The sequence below is a fragment of the Stegostoma tigrinum genome, chromosome 27 (genome assembly GCF_030684315.1).
Source record: "Stegostoma tigrinum isolate sSteTig4 chromosome 27, sSteTig4.hap1, whole genome shotgun sequence".
In the NCBI taxonomy this organism is placed as follows: domain Eukaryota; kingdom Metazoa; phylum Chordata; class Chondrichthyes; order Orectolobiformes; family Stegostomatidae; genus Stegostoma; species Stegostoma tigrinum.
In genome coordinates this window covers 34907225-34926041 of record NC_081380.1, presented here as the reverse complement: position 1 = coordinate 34926041, position 18817 = coordinate 34907225, and the positions used below count along the sequence as shown (strand labels likewise).

Sequence of the window (18817 nt, the reverse complement as noted above, 5' to 3'; positions counted from 1 at the left end):
CTCTAGCCAGGGGTAACAGCATCTACCTAATCAAGGTCTGTAAGGACTTTATACGTTGCAATGAGATGTTCTATCATTCTTATAAATTCCAGAGAAGACTGGTCCATTCTACTCAATCCCTCCTCATAAGATGACCCTCTCACCTCAGGATCAATTTAGTGGTAGAACCAAAAAACGCTGGAGATACTTGAGATCTGACAGCATCTGTGGAGACAAAAACAGGGTTAACATTTCAAGTCCGGTCTGACATTTCTCTGGAACTGTTTGGACTCAAAATGTAAACTTTATGTTTCCATCCAAGATGCTGCCAGATCTGTCAAGATCATTAACGTTAACCTAACCGCTTACCATCTCTTTCTCTTAAACTTCCTGCTCTGGTTTCCTTGAAGCCCTTTAGCTCCCTCAGGACTAATTTTATCTCTGGAACGGAGCAAGACAATAAGCTGCCTTCATAGCTCAGGTTCTAAATCCATGACCATCTGTGCAGTTGATGAATGTGGGGAAATGGTGGCATAATGCTAATATTGCTGGGTAAGTAATTCAGTGACCCAGGGTGAAGAGATCGGTTCAGAATCTCACCATCGCTGCTAAATTAATCAATCTAGAATATAAAGCTAGTTGGTAATGGCGACCCAGCAGCTATAACAAAACATCAAAAAAAACTCACCTGATCCACTAATTTAGGAAGGAAGTCTATCTTCCTTACCTATTCTGGCCTACATAGGAACACTGATCCACAGTGATATAGTTGACTCTGATATTACCTATCAAGCCACTCAGTTCAAGGGCAATTAGTGATGGGCAATAAATACTGGAGTTGCCAGCAACACCCACAACCCATGGCAGATAAATGAAAAAATAGCCCAACAAGATTTCATATCAATTTCTGAACTGAGTTGCTGGTCTCTGAAAAGTAGCCTTAGGCACTGTGTACAATCAGTTCGCCTCTTGATACCACTGTCTTTAATCAGATGTGAACAAAACTGCATGGAGAGGATATCTGTGTGTAATATCTGGAGAGAAAACCAAGGAAGTGTTGAATATTTGACGATTAAGATGCGTTTTCTCCCACTATTCCACATATTATTAACTGGTATTGACCAGCAAGTCATACCCAGACATAACTGGATCCAGATGAGCACCAGTTACAAACTTCACTTTCTCATATTTCCACCTACTGGATCCTGTAATTTTATGAGGAAAATAACTTTAGTCAATGCTATTGTTGCAAAGACAGAAAACTGTGCACTGTAAATTTCTTATAAAAGTGTTATTAGCTAATGTTTAGTTACTCTTGTTTAAATGGAGGCTGTAAACAATTTAAAATTGTCAAGGTCATAAAGTTAAAATAGTGCACAAAGCAATTTCACATAAAGACATTAAAGTTTGTGAGATGACACAGACCAAAGCCTAGTTTTGAAACTGTTATTAAAATTTATTTTGAAAATAATTAATTTCATTAATCTTGAGTGTCCTGCTGACGGTACTCTCTACAATTGTTTCCAGTGAACATCATTTCAGGGATAATCCATTGACAGTAAAGGCGCCCTTCATTCTCTCCAACATCTAGTGGAAACTTGCATTCGCCGCAAACATAGCTACAGCTGGTTCACATTGAGCTGCATCCCGTCCTTTCTGCAAGTGAAGCACACCCTCCCGTGCCCTGGGAGGCTGGAAATTGCCAGGAAACTCTGTCCTATATCTGCTGTTACTGGGGTTCAGGTAGTCCACTCCAGCTTCACAGTAAACCTATTTAGGACCCACTTGGTGATGTGTAATTGTAATGGTTTAAGCAGTCTGATGTGTGTACGAGGCAACACCGTATGGATAACCTTCAATGTCCCCTACCTGTCCTTCCCTTGTGTGGTTCTGCAGCCTTCTGAAATGTAGCTTCCTTTGGCCACTTGACCATTGGAGATACTGTTTTAAAAGTCATAAGCATGCTTCTTTACAACTTGCAATGGGATGTACCTGGGATGGATATTGAAGGAGCTCCGACATATCCTAAAAACAGACCTCCTTGAGGCCTCCAAGCCCATCAGGAAAACATTTGGGGTAATGTAACTGCCTCCTGTCTGAGGACAGAGAGCAGCAAAACTAGGAGACTACAGCGATGTCAATCTTCAAACACGTCCTCCCTCGTCTAGTCATCCTGAGGCAGTGGGGCGGCCGTACCTGAATCCCTGCTGATGTTGCTTTGCACAGTAATTGTAACAGAGCCTAAACTTTGCGTTGTAACCTGTTATTCACCATGTTTACACTGCCAATTAACAAAACTGTCCATTGTGTCCTGCTAGGTTTGTCGTACGTATATCTGATGTTACATTTAAATGTTAAATATGTGCAAAGTTACAAAAAATCTGCCTTTCCCGGTACTGGGCAAATGTATCACTGAAGGATTACAGTAAAATGTGTTCAACAAGATTATAATTCATTTTAGTTTGTTCCCTGAACAATGTGAAAGCTTCAAGTATTTTCCTTTCCAGTTTTATTTTATCTCCTTTTCTTGGTCAATGTGGTCCTTGGGTTTTGAAAGTCAGACGGTGGGCACCAGATCTGTTCCCAGATTGCCACTTCTAGCTGAGCACTGGATGGTAAGAAATGATTTCTCACCTGTTGCACAGTTTGGGAACTGAAGTGAATCTGACCTGAGCTGCCCTCCACCCCATTTCTGTGGCACCAAGGCCATGTGCTCCTGAACCCCAACAATTACTAGAGCTAACCCCAAGGCTGCCACATACAAGTGCCCTAACCCATGGTGCCACCCTGACCCAAGAACCACTACTATATGTGAGAGATCCAAACTCTACCATGCCCACCCCATCTAGTAATTTTTAATAGTCTTGTCCCCGTTCTGTTTCCCTTTCTGAAGGTGAACATCACAAAACAGTGTCTGTTGTACAGAAGTAAACCTCAATTCTTAATTTAAAGCCTGCTTGAGATTCAAGAATATTGCAGTTTGGTGCAGACATTCTCCTCTAGCCCTGGGAGAGCTGCCAACTATTCCCTGGTTCTCTCTTGTTGTTCCAAGCCTACTTTATTTAGTATTGAAATTGGCACGAGAAACAGAACTCCTTTATTTTGTAAAAGCCCTCAATGCCTGGCCTCACATTGGTACTCTCCTGTTGGATAGTGTTTGATACACTCCGCACTTTGATGTGGAATGATGTTTTCCACTTTCAGAAATGTGACACCACTCAGAAAATGATTGGTCAGTGAGTATTGTATCTTCAAGTTGAATTTTTAATTAATTAATAGTTACAGTGAAATTGTCAAACACCATTTAGTAGAGAGAGCTTTTTTAAAAAAAAATGCCATGTTTGCTGCCCAAATCAGCCCAGGGGTGACCGAGAGAACCTTTCTGCTGTTAAGATTTTGACAATAATTGCCATGTTTTTATTTGTCGCTATCAAGGGCCAAAACCTGTGGATAAATGTGTACAGTTCTCACCAGCTGATTTGGAGTGTTTTTATTGTGAGGATTAAGTCATAACCTCTGTATAGACTGAGTATCAGCTAATTCAGACAACATAGTATAAAAATTGCATGTTGGAATTTGTGTCAACGTTAAAAGAATGCGAGATTACAAAACTGTAAGAGGGCTGCCTGGGTGCCCTGCCACGATGAGCATTTGAATCCTTTAGGGATTGGATCACACTGGGTCTACTATCTTACAGATCTGAATGTGAAGTAATCTGGACCAAAGATTTGACAATTATCTCTGACTCACCCCACTCACTTCCCTCTAACTCATCCTCACTTTTTTTCTGTTTTCTTTATCTCCTATGTCTCCTTTGCTCTCTCTCCCTCACTTGCTAATTCCTAGTTACTCTTGTCTTTCTACTTCCTGTTAAATCTCTAACTCGAGCCTTTCTGTTAGGTTTCCACATGTATTGTCGCCCATCTAAACTTCTCGTTGTGTTGTCTCCTTTCATTCTCATCAACTTATTTATACTTTCTCTCTCCTTCTTGCTCCTTTGTCTCTCTTTCTCTCTCTCATTCAAGTGGATTTCCATTCTATCTGTTTCCTTAATGTCTCCCCACTCACTCACTGCTCTCTTTTCTACTCATTTTAACTCCATACTCGTCCCTTCTGTCTATTCCTCTCACAAGCCTGTCACAAATGAAATGTGCTTGACCAGTTATTATCCAGTCTATCACTGAAGTCTGCACCGTGTAAAAACTCTTCACCCTAGAAGAAAAAGGCAGGGACAGAATCTGGCAAGATCTTCTCTGTGGAATTCTAAAATATTTCCCAAGCATTTTAATACACATTTTGTATTCTTGGCCTTATTTCAGAACTGGAACGATTATTTTTAACATCACATCCACAGGAGACAACTGATGATTCTGTCATATGTTGGCCCTCTGTAAGATACATCTCATTGAATTGACTATAAATCACCCATGATTTTAGAGGCAGCAGATTTAGGAGCCTACCTGATGCCCAGCGACTGTCTAATCACTGGTTTAATGAAAGTCATTTTGTATGGTGCAAAATCAAAATCAAGTCTTCTGTATTCTTATGTGAGGTCACTAAAATCTGAAAAGAATTTGCAAGACTTCGCGTGTAATCAACCACAGTATCCTCAGGTGTTGGAATTTAAAGTTGTACTCCCCACTTCTTGCATCTTGGAAAACTTCTTGCCCTAGTGTGGTGACAGGTAGAGGTTAGATCCTGGTTCCCCACACTTTCCTGTACAGTCTCTCGCCCCCTGCATGGGCACCCAAGAGGGATTCACCTCATTACGCATGAATGTATTTTCTTTCAGACATTACAAAAATATCAAACTGTCCACAAAGGAATGATAAACAGAGAAATAGAAACACAAGAATCTACCTTATATAATGAACAAGCTGCACCTTAATATCTCAGGTATTATCACAGCCTATAACCAGACATCAGTTCTGCCATCTTGATTTTCTGAGTATGACTTTCACCATTGTCAGATTGAGCAAAATGGCTGACAGGTTTATGGAAAATATTTATTAAGTATTCAAGTCTGGATAAATCTTACTATGTCTTTTAGATAAACCATAAAATTCAGCTTAATTTGTAATTCTGTTTGTTTAAAATGCTCAAAGGATAGAGGGAATGAAACATTCAGTGAGCCTCTAACTGGTGGGCACTTTCCCCATAGTCATGAGTTTGAAACTTCACACACTGTTAGAGCAACGAGAATATTCATTGTTGGGAGACATGTTCTTGCTGATGCTGCAGAGTGGTGAAAATCACACAGGATTTCTGTCACTCAGTGAGATTAGCTCAAGGAACGAGCTGGTCAGCCAGGCTTTTTGCCCTCCTGAGCCCTGGGCTGAGCTAAGTTGCAGGTCAAAGGGAGATGGATTGGACAGGCTCTGTAAGGGAACCCTGATTGCAGAGACCTGGCGCATTGGCATATCTGATATTGTCAAACTCTGGCGGGCTGTACATCTGTACCAGACTGTCACCAAGTTGTCAAACACATCAGCCATCTCACTGGCTGAAGCATTTTTCCTTGCCCCTTTGGGACCTGCTAGTAGAAGTCTCCTTGGGGTCTATTTTGTTGGCCATTTCTCTGAATATTTTCGCTAACATTTGGCGTTCTTTTGCCTTTGTGACGGTGCCATTAAAAGCACAATCCTCATTGCAGTTGATGGCATCACTTAACACCAATAGACACAACCTAATGCTAATGTGTCTGTAATGTGATTTTTCTTCCAACCCACTGTCACACATACATATAAACATGCCCCAGTAGGTGTAATCTTTGAAATGCAAGAGGTTCCTGGAGCTACAGTCCTGCCAACATGTATTGATCAAACACAGAATGCAGAAGATTTGAAATTTGAAACAGTGGAATCGAGACCTACAATTGAGGCCTTTATGAGGTGAACTGAAGTGAATGGTTAGGATTATGTGTGTGGAACTGTTAATGAGATGTGACAGAGCTTTATGAAGCTGCCTGATCTATCCACGGATGTAAATATTGTATAATTAATTTATTGCTACCTTGGCAAATTTCTTTTGTTGTGATGTAAAAACTGGAGGATATCAAAAATCCATGTTTGTATATTTTGCCCATGTTTCCGTGTGATGCTACAGATAATAAATGTATTTTGTGTCAGAATGATTTGAGTCATAAATTAAGTATTTCTTATGATGGGCTCATAACATGTCTATAAGTTCCATACATAGAGGCCGGAGGGAATATGGTTAGGCTGGGAGCTTGAGGAAGTGTACTTATTCAGAAAGGAGAAGGTACAGATTTAAATTAATCAGTCAAAGAAGCAAAAACAATATTAGGAAAAGCTTATGCACTTTTTCAGTGAATGCTTAGGATCAGGAATTGCATTGAGATTGAGGTGGAAGCCATTCACCAATAAATTACCTGCTTGTTTGGAAAGGAGCTAAACCCTGAGTTTCGAGAAGAAGACAGAAGACTGGCATTATGCAATATGCTGATTTGGAGAGCTTTTTCTCATTTCAAAAACGTACTTTATTCATAAATATAAATATGTAAACATGGAGTCCCTAAAGCAGTTCAGTTCTGCACAGTAGCATAAGAAGAAACGGGCAAGTATTCGAGTTTGGCTCGCTCTAACATCAAACTAATGACATTTCTTACTTGCACAAGACCATATTTACATGTATTTGAGACGCTATGATGGTGGTCTGATAACTGAAGGGACACCCATTTAATTTCAGTAAAAAGACCTTGGATGGTGGTCTTTCCCTATTGCATCTTGGCAGCAGTTGCCCAAAGCTTTAGTTGGTCCCTGATTTGAGAGCCAGTACAGACGGAAGGGCCTCTTTCTGTGTTGTTAAAAGTTCTGTGATAGTTCAGCGGACTTTGTTCAAACTACCCTGTACAGGCACCACTTTTAAATAGCAACACGGTCTTGGGGGCTGACAGTTTTGGCTACCAAGAAACTGCCACTTACTCTTAGAAAATGATATCACTAAACACATAATGAAGGTTGTAATAAACCAGCAGGTCCACACTGAAAAGGAACATTATATCCAGTGTGAAAAGAGCTGCCAACTCACAATCGCATATTTTCCACCCAGCAATTAATTTAAAGTGAAATTATCCCCAGCAACGCTTATTCTCCCCATTCAGGAATAGAACTAGTGTGTTTGTAATGGAAGATTTAACAATTATATAGCACCTTTCAACATCTCTGGGCATGCCAAAACACTTCACAGCCAACTACATAGTTTTCAGGTGTAGTCACAGAACAAAGAACAAAGAACAAAGAAAATTACAGCACAGGAACAGGCCCTTTGGCCCTCCAAGCCTGTGCCGATCCAGATCCTCTATCTAAACCTGTCACCTATTTTCCAAGGATCTTTATCCCTCTGCTCCCTGCCCATTCATGTATCTGTCTAGGTACATCTTAAATGACACTATCGTGCCCGCCTCTACCACCTCCACTGGCATCCACCACTCTCTGCGTAAAGAACTTCCCACGCCTATTTCCCTTAAACTTTTCCCCTCACACCTTGAAATCGTGACCCCTAGTAATTGAGACCCCACTCTGGGAAAAACCTTCTAGTATCCACCCTCTCTATACCTTTCATGATTTTGTAGGCCTCAATCAGGTCGCCCCTCAACCTCCATCTTTCTACCCTAATCTACTCAACCTCTCTTCATAGTTAGCGCCCTCCATACCAGGCAACATCATAGTGAACCTCCTCTGCACTCTCACCAAATCATCCACATTCGTTTGGTAATGTGGCGACCAGAACTGTGCTCAGTATTCCAAATGTGGTTGAATCAAAGTCCTATAGAACTGCAACATGACCTGCCAACTCTTGTACTCAATACCCCGTCCAATGAATGAAAGCATGCCGTATGCCTTCTCGACCACTCAATCGATCTGCGTTCCCACCTTCAGGGTACAATGGACTGAACACCCAGATCTCTCTGTGCATTAATTTTCCCCAGGGCTTTTCCATTTACCGTATAGTTTCCTCTTGAATTGGATCTTACAAAATGCATCACCTCGCATTTGCCTGGATTGAACTCCATCTGCCATTTCTCCAGTCTATCTATATTCTGCTGCATTCTCCGACTGTCCCCTTCACTGTCTGCTACTCCACCAATCTTAGTGTCATCTGCAAACTTGCTAATCAGACCATCTATACCTTCCTCCAGATCTTTTATGTATATCACAAACACAGTGGTCCCAGCACAGATCCCTGTGAAACACCACTGGTCACGGTTCTCCATTTGGAGAAACTTCCTTCCACTACAACTCTCTGTCTCCTGTTGCCAGCCAATTCTCTGTCCATCTGGCTAGTACACCATGGACCCCATGCAACTTCACTTTCTCCATCAGCCTACCATGGGGAACCTTATCAAATGCCTTACTGAAGCCCATGTATATGACATCTACAGCCCTTCCCTCATCTATCAACTTTGTTACTTCCTTGAAGAATTCTATCAAGTTGGTAAGACAAGACCTTCCCTGCACAAAACCATGCTGCCTATCACGAATAATCCCATTTTCTTCCAAATGTAAATAGATCCTATCCCTCTGTATCTTCTCCAGCAGCTTCCCACTGCTGACGTCAGGCTCACCGGTCTATAATTACCTGGATTATCCTTGCTGCCCTTCTTAAACAAGGGGACAACATTAGCAATTCTCCAGTCCTCCAGGACCTCACCCGTACTCAAGAATGCTGCAAAGAATCGACTCAGAGAGTCATACAGCACAGGAACAAACCCATTGGTCCAGTCAATCTATGCCAAATATAATCCCAAACCAAAGTAGTCCCATATCCTACTAGCTACTTGCCCATATCCCTCCAGACCTTTCCTATTCATATATCCATCCAACTATCTTTTAAATGCTGTAATTGTACCCACATCAACCACTTCTCAGGAAGTTCATTCCAGAAGTGAACCACCCTCTGAGTAAAAAATTTGCCCTTATGTCTTTTTTATATCTCTCTCCTCTCACCTTAAAAATGTGCCCCCCTAGTCTTGAAATCCCCAATCCTAGGGAAAAGACAACTGCCACCAACTCTATCTATACTCTCATTACTTTATACACTCCGATCAGGTCACCTCTCACCCTCCTGCACTCCAGTGAAAAAAGTCCCAGCCTATCCAGCCTTTCCTTATAACTCATACTTTCCATACCCACCAACATCCTGGTAAATCTCTTCTCAACCCACTCTACCCTGGTAATATCCCTCCTATAACTAGGTGACCAGAACTGGACATAGTATTCCAGAAGAGACTTCACCAATGCCCGGTACAACATCAAAATAACATCCCAACTCCTATACTCAAAGGACTGAGCAATGAAGGCAAGCGTGCCAAATGCCTTTTTAACCAGCCTGTCTACACGTGATGCAAACTTTAAAGAATTATGCACCTGCACCCCCATGTCTCTCTGTACTACAATGCTACCTAAGGCCCTACCATTAAATGTATAAGCCCTACCCTTGTTTGTAGTACTAAAATGCAATACCTTGCATTTATCCAGATTGAACTCTATCTGCCATTTTTCAGCCCATTGACCCATTTGATGAAGATCCCTTTACAATTTTAAAAACCCTCTTCATGGTCTACAATGCCACCAATTTCGGTGTCATCCACAAACTTACTAACCATGCCTTCTATATTCTCATCCAGATAGTTAGTGGCAGAACGTAGGAAATGCAGCATAAAGTTCACACAGAGCAAGATCCCATAAACAATATTATCATAACAACCAGTTCATATGCTCTAACAATGTTGTTTTGGTCGGAGAGGGCATGACGTAATGGTTTTGTCACTGAAACAGCGATCCAGAGGCCCAGGCCATTGCTTTAGCAAAATGGGTTCAAATCCCACCCAGCAAGTGACAAAATTTGAATTCAATTAATCAAAAAGAAGCCTGGAATTGAAAGCTATTCTCAGGAACAGTGACGGTGAAGCTATCGTTGATTGTTGTAAAGACACATCTGGTTCACAGGTGCACCCTTAGGGAAAGAAATCTGCTATTCCTGCTCTGAATGGACTACAACACTTTGAGAGGGACATTGGCCACAACCTTCTCCGAGTCATCTAGGGATGGGCAATAAATGCAAGACTGGCCAGTGATGTCTACATGACAGAACCAAATATATGTAACTCCAGACCAATAGCAATGTGGTTGACTCTTAACTGACCACTAAACTGGCCTAATGAATCATTCCATTCAAAAGCGATTTGAGATGGGTAATAAATTTTGACATCGCTAAACAAAACCCTACATCCCATGAAAGAATAAAAGAAAGACAAATATTAATCAGGGAGAACTCTCTTGGTTGTTTTCAACATGGCCTCCAACTGAGAGATTTCAGATAAATGTAAGCTAACAATCTGGTGATAGTCTTCCGAGTCTGGGGCTTCACTCACAGTCCTCTGGAGGCTACAGACCCCAGGTTAAAACGACACAGTAGAATCCCTAAGCCCTGAATGACTTCTTATAAAATCAAACAGGATACAGGGTCAGAGATGGTCAGCCTGTGAAGAGTCAATTAAGATCAGGCAGATCTTCTGTATTTAACACTGGGGACACTGTGACTGCTATTGGGACTGCATCCAACTGAGGTTCTGGAGAGCAGAGGGGCCCAGGCTCAAGATGAGAGATTGCATTGAGGAGGGTGGAGCCACAGGGTGGGGTTTGCCAACAAGGTGCACTGGCAGGGGGTGGGGGACAATGTGTGACTCAGCGCTTTTGCAGGAGAGACCTTCCTCCCCTCCCCAGCCTGGCCCACAAGATCCTGCAAAGAAAGGTATTTTCCTACAGGAGCAATAAGCCAGGATGGTCAGCGATGTGATGATTTACTGAAGTGTCTGAAATGATAGGGGGCAAATCAGAGGCAGTTTGGCCACTTGAAGACAATACCGGTTGCCTTCACTACCCCAGAAACTGACAGAGAGGGCGAGTTTGGCGAAATAAGTGACTCTTCAGTTCTCGCAGTTTCAGTTCCTTGATCTCGACCCATACAGCAAATACATTATCAAAATAAATCAGTCACCAAAATAATTCTACCATTTCATAGCACACAGCAATTGAAAACACACACAGAGGAAACAGAAAGGTTATTGATACACCCAAGTGAGGAGGATTAACTGGTTTTTTCTCTTATCCCACTATGTTGGTGACAGCAACAGGCTTTTTCAATTTTAGAATATGATACTGGATTGCCAATTCATTATGTTCTAGGCTGAACCTGTGCAGTTTGCAAGAATTAAATCAAACATCCTGAGTTAACAAATATGAAACTAGTTTTATTGATACAACCAATTTTGGTAAAAAATATACTAAAAATATGTTTTTAAATGTACAAATATTGGCCACTTTCAACGTCTTTTTCCCAGGGTAGGGGAGTCCAAAATTAGAGGGCACACATTTAAGGTGAGAGAAGAATGTTTGTAAAGGGACCTGAGAGGCTAACTTAATCACACAGAGGGTGGTGCATATATGGAATGAGATGGCACAGGAAGTGGTAGAGGTGGGTACAATTACAACATTTAAGAGACATCTGGACAGGTACATGATTTCGAAAGGTTCAGAGGGACATGGGCCAAACACAGACAAATGGGACTCATTCAGTTTAGAATATCTGGTCAGCATGGATGATAAGGATCAAAGGATTTTTTTTCCAGGCTATTTGATTCCGTGATCCTAGTGCACACCAAGACACACTCAAACCCCAAACATGCAGAAAAATACAACTTTGAAGAGTTAACCTAAGTTAACAATGCAGATTTGAAAATAAGGAAATGCATAAGGTTTTACGTTTTGGCCCTGAATGAAGCAGTTCTCTTTGTAATATTGGTTATTAAACCTCTGTTGCTGAGTTGAAATCTTCCTTTAAAATTCTCTTTGCAACAAGGAGGTTTACCGATTGTTTTACAAACCGCAAACAGGGCCGGTCTAGGCCTGAAACATCAGCGTTCCTGCTCCGAAGATGCTGCTTGGCCTGCTGTGTTCATCCAGCTCTACACCTTGTTACCACCATTATCTTTTAGCGGTTGGAGGGAGAGTGAGAAAGATGTTGGTGTGGGGTGGTAACGCAGTGTCCGCTCACTGCTCTGCACCAATCTCTGCATTTTTGAATCCAGCAGCCACAGACGCTAAAGGCTGGATCATATGGATCTGTCTATGTGTTGGTTGTACATTCCAAAGAATACAGAATGTCTTGCATTGTTTCTCCTTAGCCTCATGTGTTAGCTGAGGGATTTCATTTTTAACATCCCAGCTATTTTTTGATAGCAGGAATATACTTTATTCATTAAAAATTTTTACATTATACACAGTCCCTAAAGCATACACAGTTACTAAAGCAGTTCAGTTCTGTACTGTCTGGAAAACAAACAAACATTGGGGTTTGACTTTCTCCACAGTCATAATGAACTCAAAGGCATTTCTTAATTATGTACTGTACAATTTACATGCATCTGAGGAATGGGGAGGGTCTGTTAACAAACATATGCTAGCTATGACTGCAGAATAGTCCAATCTCCATCGTGGAGAATTTGGAAGGAGCTGTTCACACCTCTGTTCACACCATCGCCATCTCAATCTCATTCAATGCGATTGTGGGAGATGAAGGAGCAATGCTGATCATATTGAATGGCAAAGCAGGCTTGAGGGGCTGAACAGCCTCTTTGCGCTCCTGGTCTCTATGTATCTATCGGTGATTCTGTTTACACTCCATGGAGTGGAAGAGATAATGGGAACTGCGGATGCTGAAGAATCCGAGATAACAAAGTGTGGAGCTGGATGAACACAGCAGGCCAAGCAGCATCTTAGGAGCACAAAAGCTGACGTTTCGGGCCTAGACCCTTGTCCTGATGTGTTCATCCAGCTCCACACTTTGTTATCATGGACTGGAATATGGTTTTTCAGGTGCAAATTAACAGCTGCTTCCAGCCAGTTCCTTTGTTAAGTAAAATAATCTTCTGTACAAAATCATTCCATGTACCACCAGCCAATGGAATTATAATTTAAATATCTAACTTAGCACACCTTTAACAATGCTGTGACATGAGGGAACATTGGAGAGGTGGGGCCTATATCCTTTGGAGTTGGGAAGAATGACGTGATTTTATTGAAGTGGTGGGGTTAACAGGCTGGATGTTGTGAGGGTGTTTATGCTTGTGGAAAAGACTTGTACTTTGGGACACAGCACAAAGATAAGGGGTCTCCCCACTTAGTTTAAGAGGGGGAACATTCTTCTGTCACAGGCCCATTGGTCTGTGGAATTCCCTGCCCCAATGGGTGAACTATCTCCGCAGAGGCTGGCATCCAGTCGCCAAGCCACCAAAGGACAAAGAAAATTACAGCACAGGAACAGGCCCTTCGGCCCTCCAAGCCTGCACCAATCCAGATCCTCTATCTAAACCTTTCGCCTATTTTCCAAGGATCTGTATCCCTCTGCTCCCTGCTCATTCATGTATCTGTCTAGATACATCTTAAATGGCACTATCGTGCCCACCTCTAACACCTCCACTGGCAACATGCTCCAGACACCCACCACCCTCTGCGTAAGGAACTTTCCATGCATATCTCCCTTAAACTTTTCCCCTCTCACCTTGAAATCATGACCCCTAGTAATTGAGTCCCCCACTCTGGGAAAAAGCTTCTTTCTATCCACCCTGTCTATATCTCTAATGATTTTGTAGGCGTCAATCAGGTCCCCCCTCAATCTCCGTCTTTCTAATGAAAATATTCCTAATCTATTCAACCTCTCCTCATAGCTAGCACTCTCCATACCAGGCAACATTCTGGTGAACCTCCTCTGCACCCTCTCCAAAGCATCTACATCCTTTTGATAATGTGCCGACCAAAACTGTACGCAGTATTCCAAATGTGGTCGAACCAAAGTCCTATGCAACTGTAAAATGACTGTAACTGTCACCCTTTACTTACACGTGGAAAGTCCCTGGCTCTGGCCAGGGACTGTCCATGTCTGATCCTGAGTGTCAGCATCTCTGAAACTCCTGTTTATCATCTGCCAGCCAGGGCTCCCTAACTGGGCCTGTTAATCTGGTCCAACTCATATTCTATGAGGTCTACCTGGCTGACTTCATTACAATGGGCAGTGGAGTTAGGAGGTCATTGATTATTTCTAAATTAGTTGTTAGTTTGATTTTTTTAAACCTATTTTTCTAATCAATCTGTTTAGAGATGTTTTAGCGATTGCTGGAGCTGGTGGGACTTGAACTCAGGCCTCTCAGTGTCGGGGTAGGGACACTGCCACTGTGCCACAACAGGGCTCTCTTGCAAGTGCTTTTTAATTTTTTTTCCCCCTATTTTTCCAGTCAACCAGCTCAGAGATGTTATTACACACCTCTGGCGCAGGTGGGACTTGAATCCGACTCTCTCAGTTCAGGGGTAGGGACACTGAGGGTTGATTCTTAACGGACAACAGAGGTCAAAGGTTACCTGGGGTAGGCATGAAAGTTCAGTTAAGGTCGCTATCAGCGACAATGTTAACAATTAGCAGAGCAGGCAACAACAGCCAAATGGCCTACTTCTAATTTGTTGTGCTGATAAATCTCTCCGTACTGCAGGTAAGTATAAATTGAACAGCATTGCCTGAATCATAACTTGCTAAAAGGAATTGAATAAATACCCAAACAGATAAAATCAGTAGGGAATTAACGGAGGGAAAGCAAAAACGGGGCTGGTAAGGTAGTTCTTGTTAACCAGCACAGATAGAACTAGCAGAATAACTTTCTTGTGTGACCCTTAGTCAGAGCTGGTCTGCAGAACGGTCCATTAAAAAGACTGATCTATCTTTCTTTAGCAAGCGGCAATGGGGGAAGCTGTATGCTTCTGTTATTTTCTGTTTTGCCATACTGCCAGATTTTTTAAAACTCAATAAATCATCGACATTACTACACTGAGGCCAGGCAGTTTCTACCCTAATCAGATTTCTATGTGCAATCCCACATCCTTCGGCACCTTCATTTTCAATAACGTGTCCACATGACTGAGTCTAGCAACAAAATAGAGACAAAATCTAGATCAAAGACCCCATTCTATTTATCAAATGTGAATTTATATACGTATGTTCGAAGTTTTGAGGATGTGTCACACCTCACACCATGTTACACATGAAACCATCTGAAAACGAGCAAGATTATGGCTTGTACTACTGTAGGAAACCATATCATGTCATGTGGAAGTCCTTTACAGGTAACTCGGGATGGGCAAAATCCTGGAGGCATTGCAGCAAAATACATAATGATATTGTCATTAGTTACAAAATCATACTAGGGTCCATGTTGCAGTCAGAAGATAAAAGACCTGTGTCCCACTAGTTTCAGATTTGATACAGAAGAAGATAGGTGGAGAGGAGACAGACAAGTTAAAGGGGCAGGGATGGAGCCTGTAGAGGTGAGTGTAGGTGGGGAGGTAGGAAGGGGGATAGGTCAGTCTGGGGAGGACGGACAGGTCAAGGGAGTGGGATGAAGTTAGTAGGTAAGAAATGGAGGTGCGGCTTGAGGTGGGAGGAGGGGATAGGTGAGAGGAAGAACAGGTTAGGGAGGCGGGGATGAGCAGGGCTGGTTTTGGGATGCAGTGAGGGGAGGGGAGTTTGTGAAATCCACATTGAGGCTGCAGGGTTCCCAAGTGGAATATGAGTTGCTGTTCCTGCAACCTTCGGGTGGCATCATTGTGACGCTGCAGGAGGCCCAGGATGGACATGTTGTCTAAGGAATGGGAGGGGGAGTTGAAATGGTTTACGACTGGGAGGTGCAGTTGTTTATTGCGAACCGAGCGTAGGTGTTCTGCAAAGTGATCCCCAAGCCTCCGCTTGGTTTCCCTGATGTAGAGGAAGCCACAGTGGGTACAGCGGATGTGCACATTGGCAGATGTGCAGATGAACGTCTGCATGATGTAGAAAGTCTTCTTGGGGCCTGGGATGGGGGTGAGGGAGGAGGTGTGGGAGCAATGTAGCACTTACTGCGGTTGCAGGGGAATGTGCCACGTGTGGTGGGGTTGGAGGGGAGTGTGGAGCAGACAAGGGAGTCACGGAGAGAGTGGTCCCTCCGGAAAGCAGACAAGGATGGGAGGGAAAAATGTCTTTAGTGGTGGGTTTGGATTGCAGGTGGCAGAAGTGTCAGAGGATGATGCTTTGGATCCGGAGATTGGTGGGGTGGTATGTGAGGACGAGGGGGATTCTCTATTGGCGGTTATTGCAGGGATGGGGTGTAAGGGAGGAGTTGCAGGAAATGCGGGAGACACGGTCGAGGGTGTTCTTGACCACTGCGGGAGGGAAGTTGCGGTCCTTGAAAAACGAGGATATGTGAGATGTACAGGAGTGGAATGCCTCATCCTGAGAGCAGATGCGGCAGAGGCAAAGGAATTGGGAATAGAGGATGGAATATTTGCAGGAAGGTGGGTGGGAGGAGGTGTATTCTAGGTAGCTGTGGGAGTCGGTGGACTTGAAATGGATATCGGTTTCTGCGTGGTTGCCTGAGATAGTGATAGCGAGGTCCAGGAAGATGAGGGATGTGTTGGAGATGGCCCAGGTGAACTTGAGGTTGGGTGGAAGGTGTTGGTGAAGTGGATGAACGGTTCGAGCTCGTCTTGGGAGCATGAGGCGGCACCGATACAGTCATCAATGTAACAGAGGAAGAGGTGGGGTTTCGGCCCAGTGTAGGTACGGAAGAGGGACTGTTCCACGTAACCTACAAAGAGGCAGGCATAGCTTGAGCCCATGCGGGTACCCATGGCCACCCCCTCTGTCTGTAGGAAGTGGGAGGAATCAAAAGAGAACTTGTTGAGGGTGAAGACGAGTTCCGCTAGGCGGATGAGGGTGTCGGTGGAGGGGAACTGTTTGGGCCTGCGGGACAGGAAGAAGTGGAGGGCCTTTAGGCCATCTGCATGGGGAATGCAGGTGTATAGGGCCTGGACGTCCATAGTAAAAATGAGGTGTTGGGGGCCAGGGAATTGGAAGTTCTGGAGGAGTTGGAGGGCGTGGGTGGTTTCACGGACATAGGTAGGGAGTTCCTGGACCAAGGAGGAGAAAATGGAGTTCAGATAGGTGGAGACGAGTTCGGTGGGGCAGGAGCAGGGGGATATAATGGGTTGACCAGGGCAGGCAGGTTTGTGGATTTTAGGAAGGAGACAGAAGCGTGCAGTGCTTGGTTGGGGAACAATGAGGTTGGAGGCTGTGGGTGAGAGGTCACCTGAGGTGATGAGGTTGTGGATGGTTTGGAAGATGATGGTTTGGTGCTCGGGGGTGGGGTCATGGTCAAGGTTGCGGTAGGAGGAGGTGTTGGAGAGTTGGTGCCTGGCCTCAGCGATGTCGAGGTCAGAGCGCTATACTACCACTGCGCCACCCTTGTCTGCGGGTTTTATGGTGAGGTTGGGGTTGGAGCGGAGGGAGCAGAGGGCTGCCCGTTCTGCGGGGGAGACGTTGGAGTGAGTGAGAGGGGTGGAGAGGTTGAGGCAGTTAATGTCTCGATGGCAGTTGGAGATGAAGAGGTCGAGGGAGGGTAGGAGGCCCGGGGGTGGTGTTCAGGAGGAGGACTTGTGTTGGAGGCGGGAGAAGGGATCAGTGGAGGGATGGTTAGGCTCACAGTTAGAGAGGTAAGCGTGGAGGCGAAGGTGGCGGAAAAACTGCTCAATGTCCAAACGTGACTGGTATTCATTATTTGAGGGTGGAGGGGGACAAAGGTGAGCCCCTTAACTGAGGGCTTACCATTCGTCCTCAGTCAGGGGAAAGACTTGGGGGATGGTGACGATTCGGCAGTGCTCAGTGTGGCTGTCTTCTCTGCAGCTGCTGGTTGCAGAGGCTGTGGGTGGAGTGATATCGGCGTCGGCTGTGCGCGGGGTTACGTCACAAGCTTCAAAATCTCCCCTTCCCCCACTGCATCCCAAAACCAGCCCTGCTCATCCCCACCTCCCTAACCTGTTCTTCCCCTCACCTATCCCTTCCTCCTACCTCAAGCTGCACCTCCATTTCCTACCTACTAACCTCATCCTGTCCCCTTGACCTGTCCATCCTCCCCGGACTGACCTATCCCCTCCCTACCTCCCCACCTATATCACCTTGAACAGGCTCCATCCCCGCCCCTTTAACCTGTCTTATCCTGTTTGCATCTTCGATCCGCCTCCCCTCTCGCCCTATTTATTTCAGAACTGTCTCCCCCTCCCCCTTTTCTGATGAAGGGTCTATGCCCGAAACTTTAGCTTTTGTTCTCCTAAGATGCTGCTTGGCCTGCTGTGTTCATCCAGCTCCACACTTTGTTATCTCAGATTCTCCAGCATCTGCAGTTCCCATTATCTCAGAGACAGAATGTTGGCCAAGGAGCAGGGTGGAGTGTTAAAATGGCATTTATATTATGCCTTTCACAAGGTCAGAACACCTCAAAACATTTTACAAATTATTCACTTGCTTTTGAAGCATGGTCACCATTTAGGCAAAAGCAGCAATCAATTTGTGCAAAGTAACATCCCATAAACATTAATGAGAAAAAAAAACTTTTTAAAAAATCTTGTGATTATTTCAATTATGCTGGGTGAGGGTTAAATATCAACTAGCACATTCATATGAATAAAATGCCTAATGATATTGTTATTAGTTACAAGATCATATCAGGGTCCTTGCTATTATCGGATGATTAAAAACTTATCCCACTAGTTTGACTGAACATGAAAAAGTAGTTTCCGATTTGATTTTATTTCTCATTTTCAATATTGTTGACTTTCCTTGCCTCACCCAGGTATTTGAATGCCTAAAAGTTTCAACAGGAAGGGAGAATGTCTTAGTCCATCTTGAATATTGCCATGGGATCTTTTATGTCCACCCAAGAAAATGGATGGGGTCTTAA

General features: G+C 43.8%; 1 protein-coding gene across 9 annotated transcripts in view; it reads left to right on the top strand.

Annotated features, from left to right (window-relative positions):
• The window catches only part of LOC125464526 (rap1 GTPase-activating protein 2), a 325971-nt gene extending 319862 nt beyond the window's left edge, over positions 1-6109 (top strand). For all 9 annotated transcript variants that reach the window (XM_048557001.2, XM_059655287.1, XM_059655286.1 and 6 more), the window contains one exon: positions 1507-6109. Coding sequence is in view for 1 of the 9 variants with exons in the window: in XM_048556998.2 (XP_048412955.1) it covers positions 1507-1509 (3 nt within the window). In the remaining 8 variants the exon portion in view is untranslated. The remainder of the gene's footprint in view (positions 1-1506) is intronic.
• The last annotated feature ends 12708 nt before the right edge of the window (positions 6110-18817 follow it).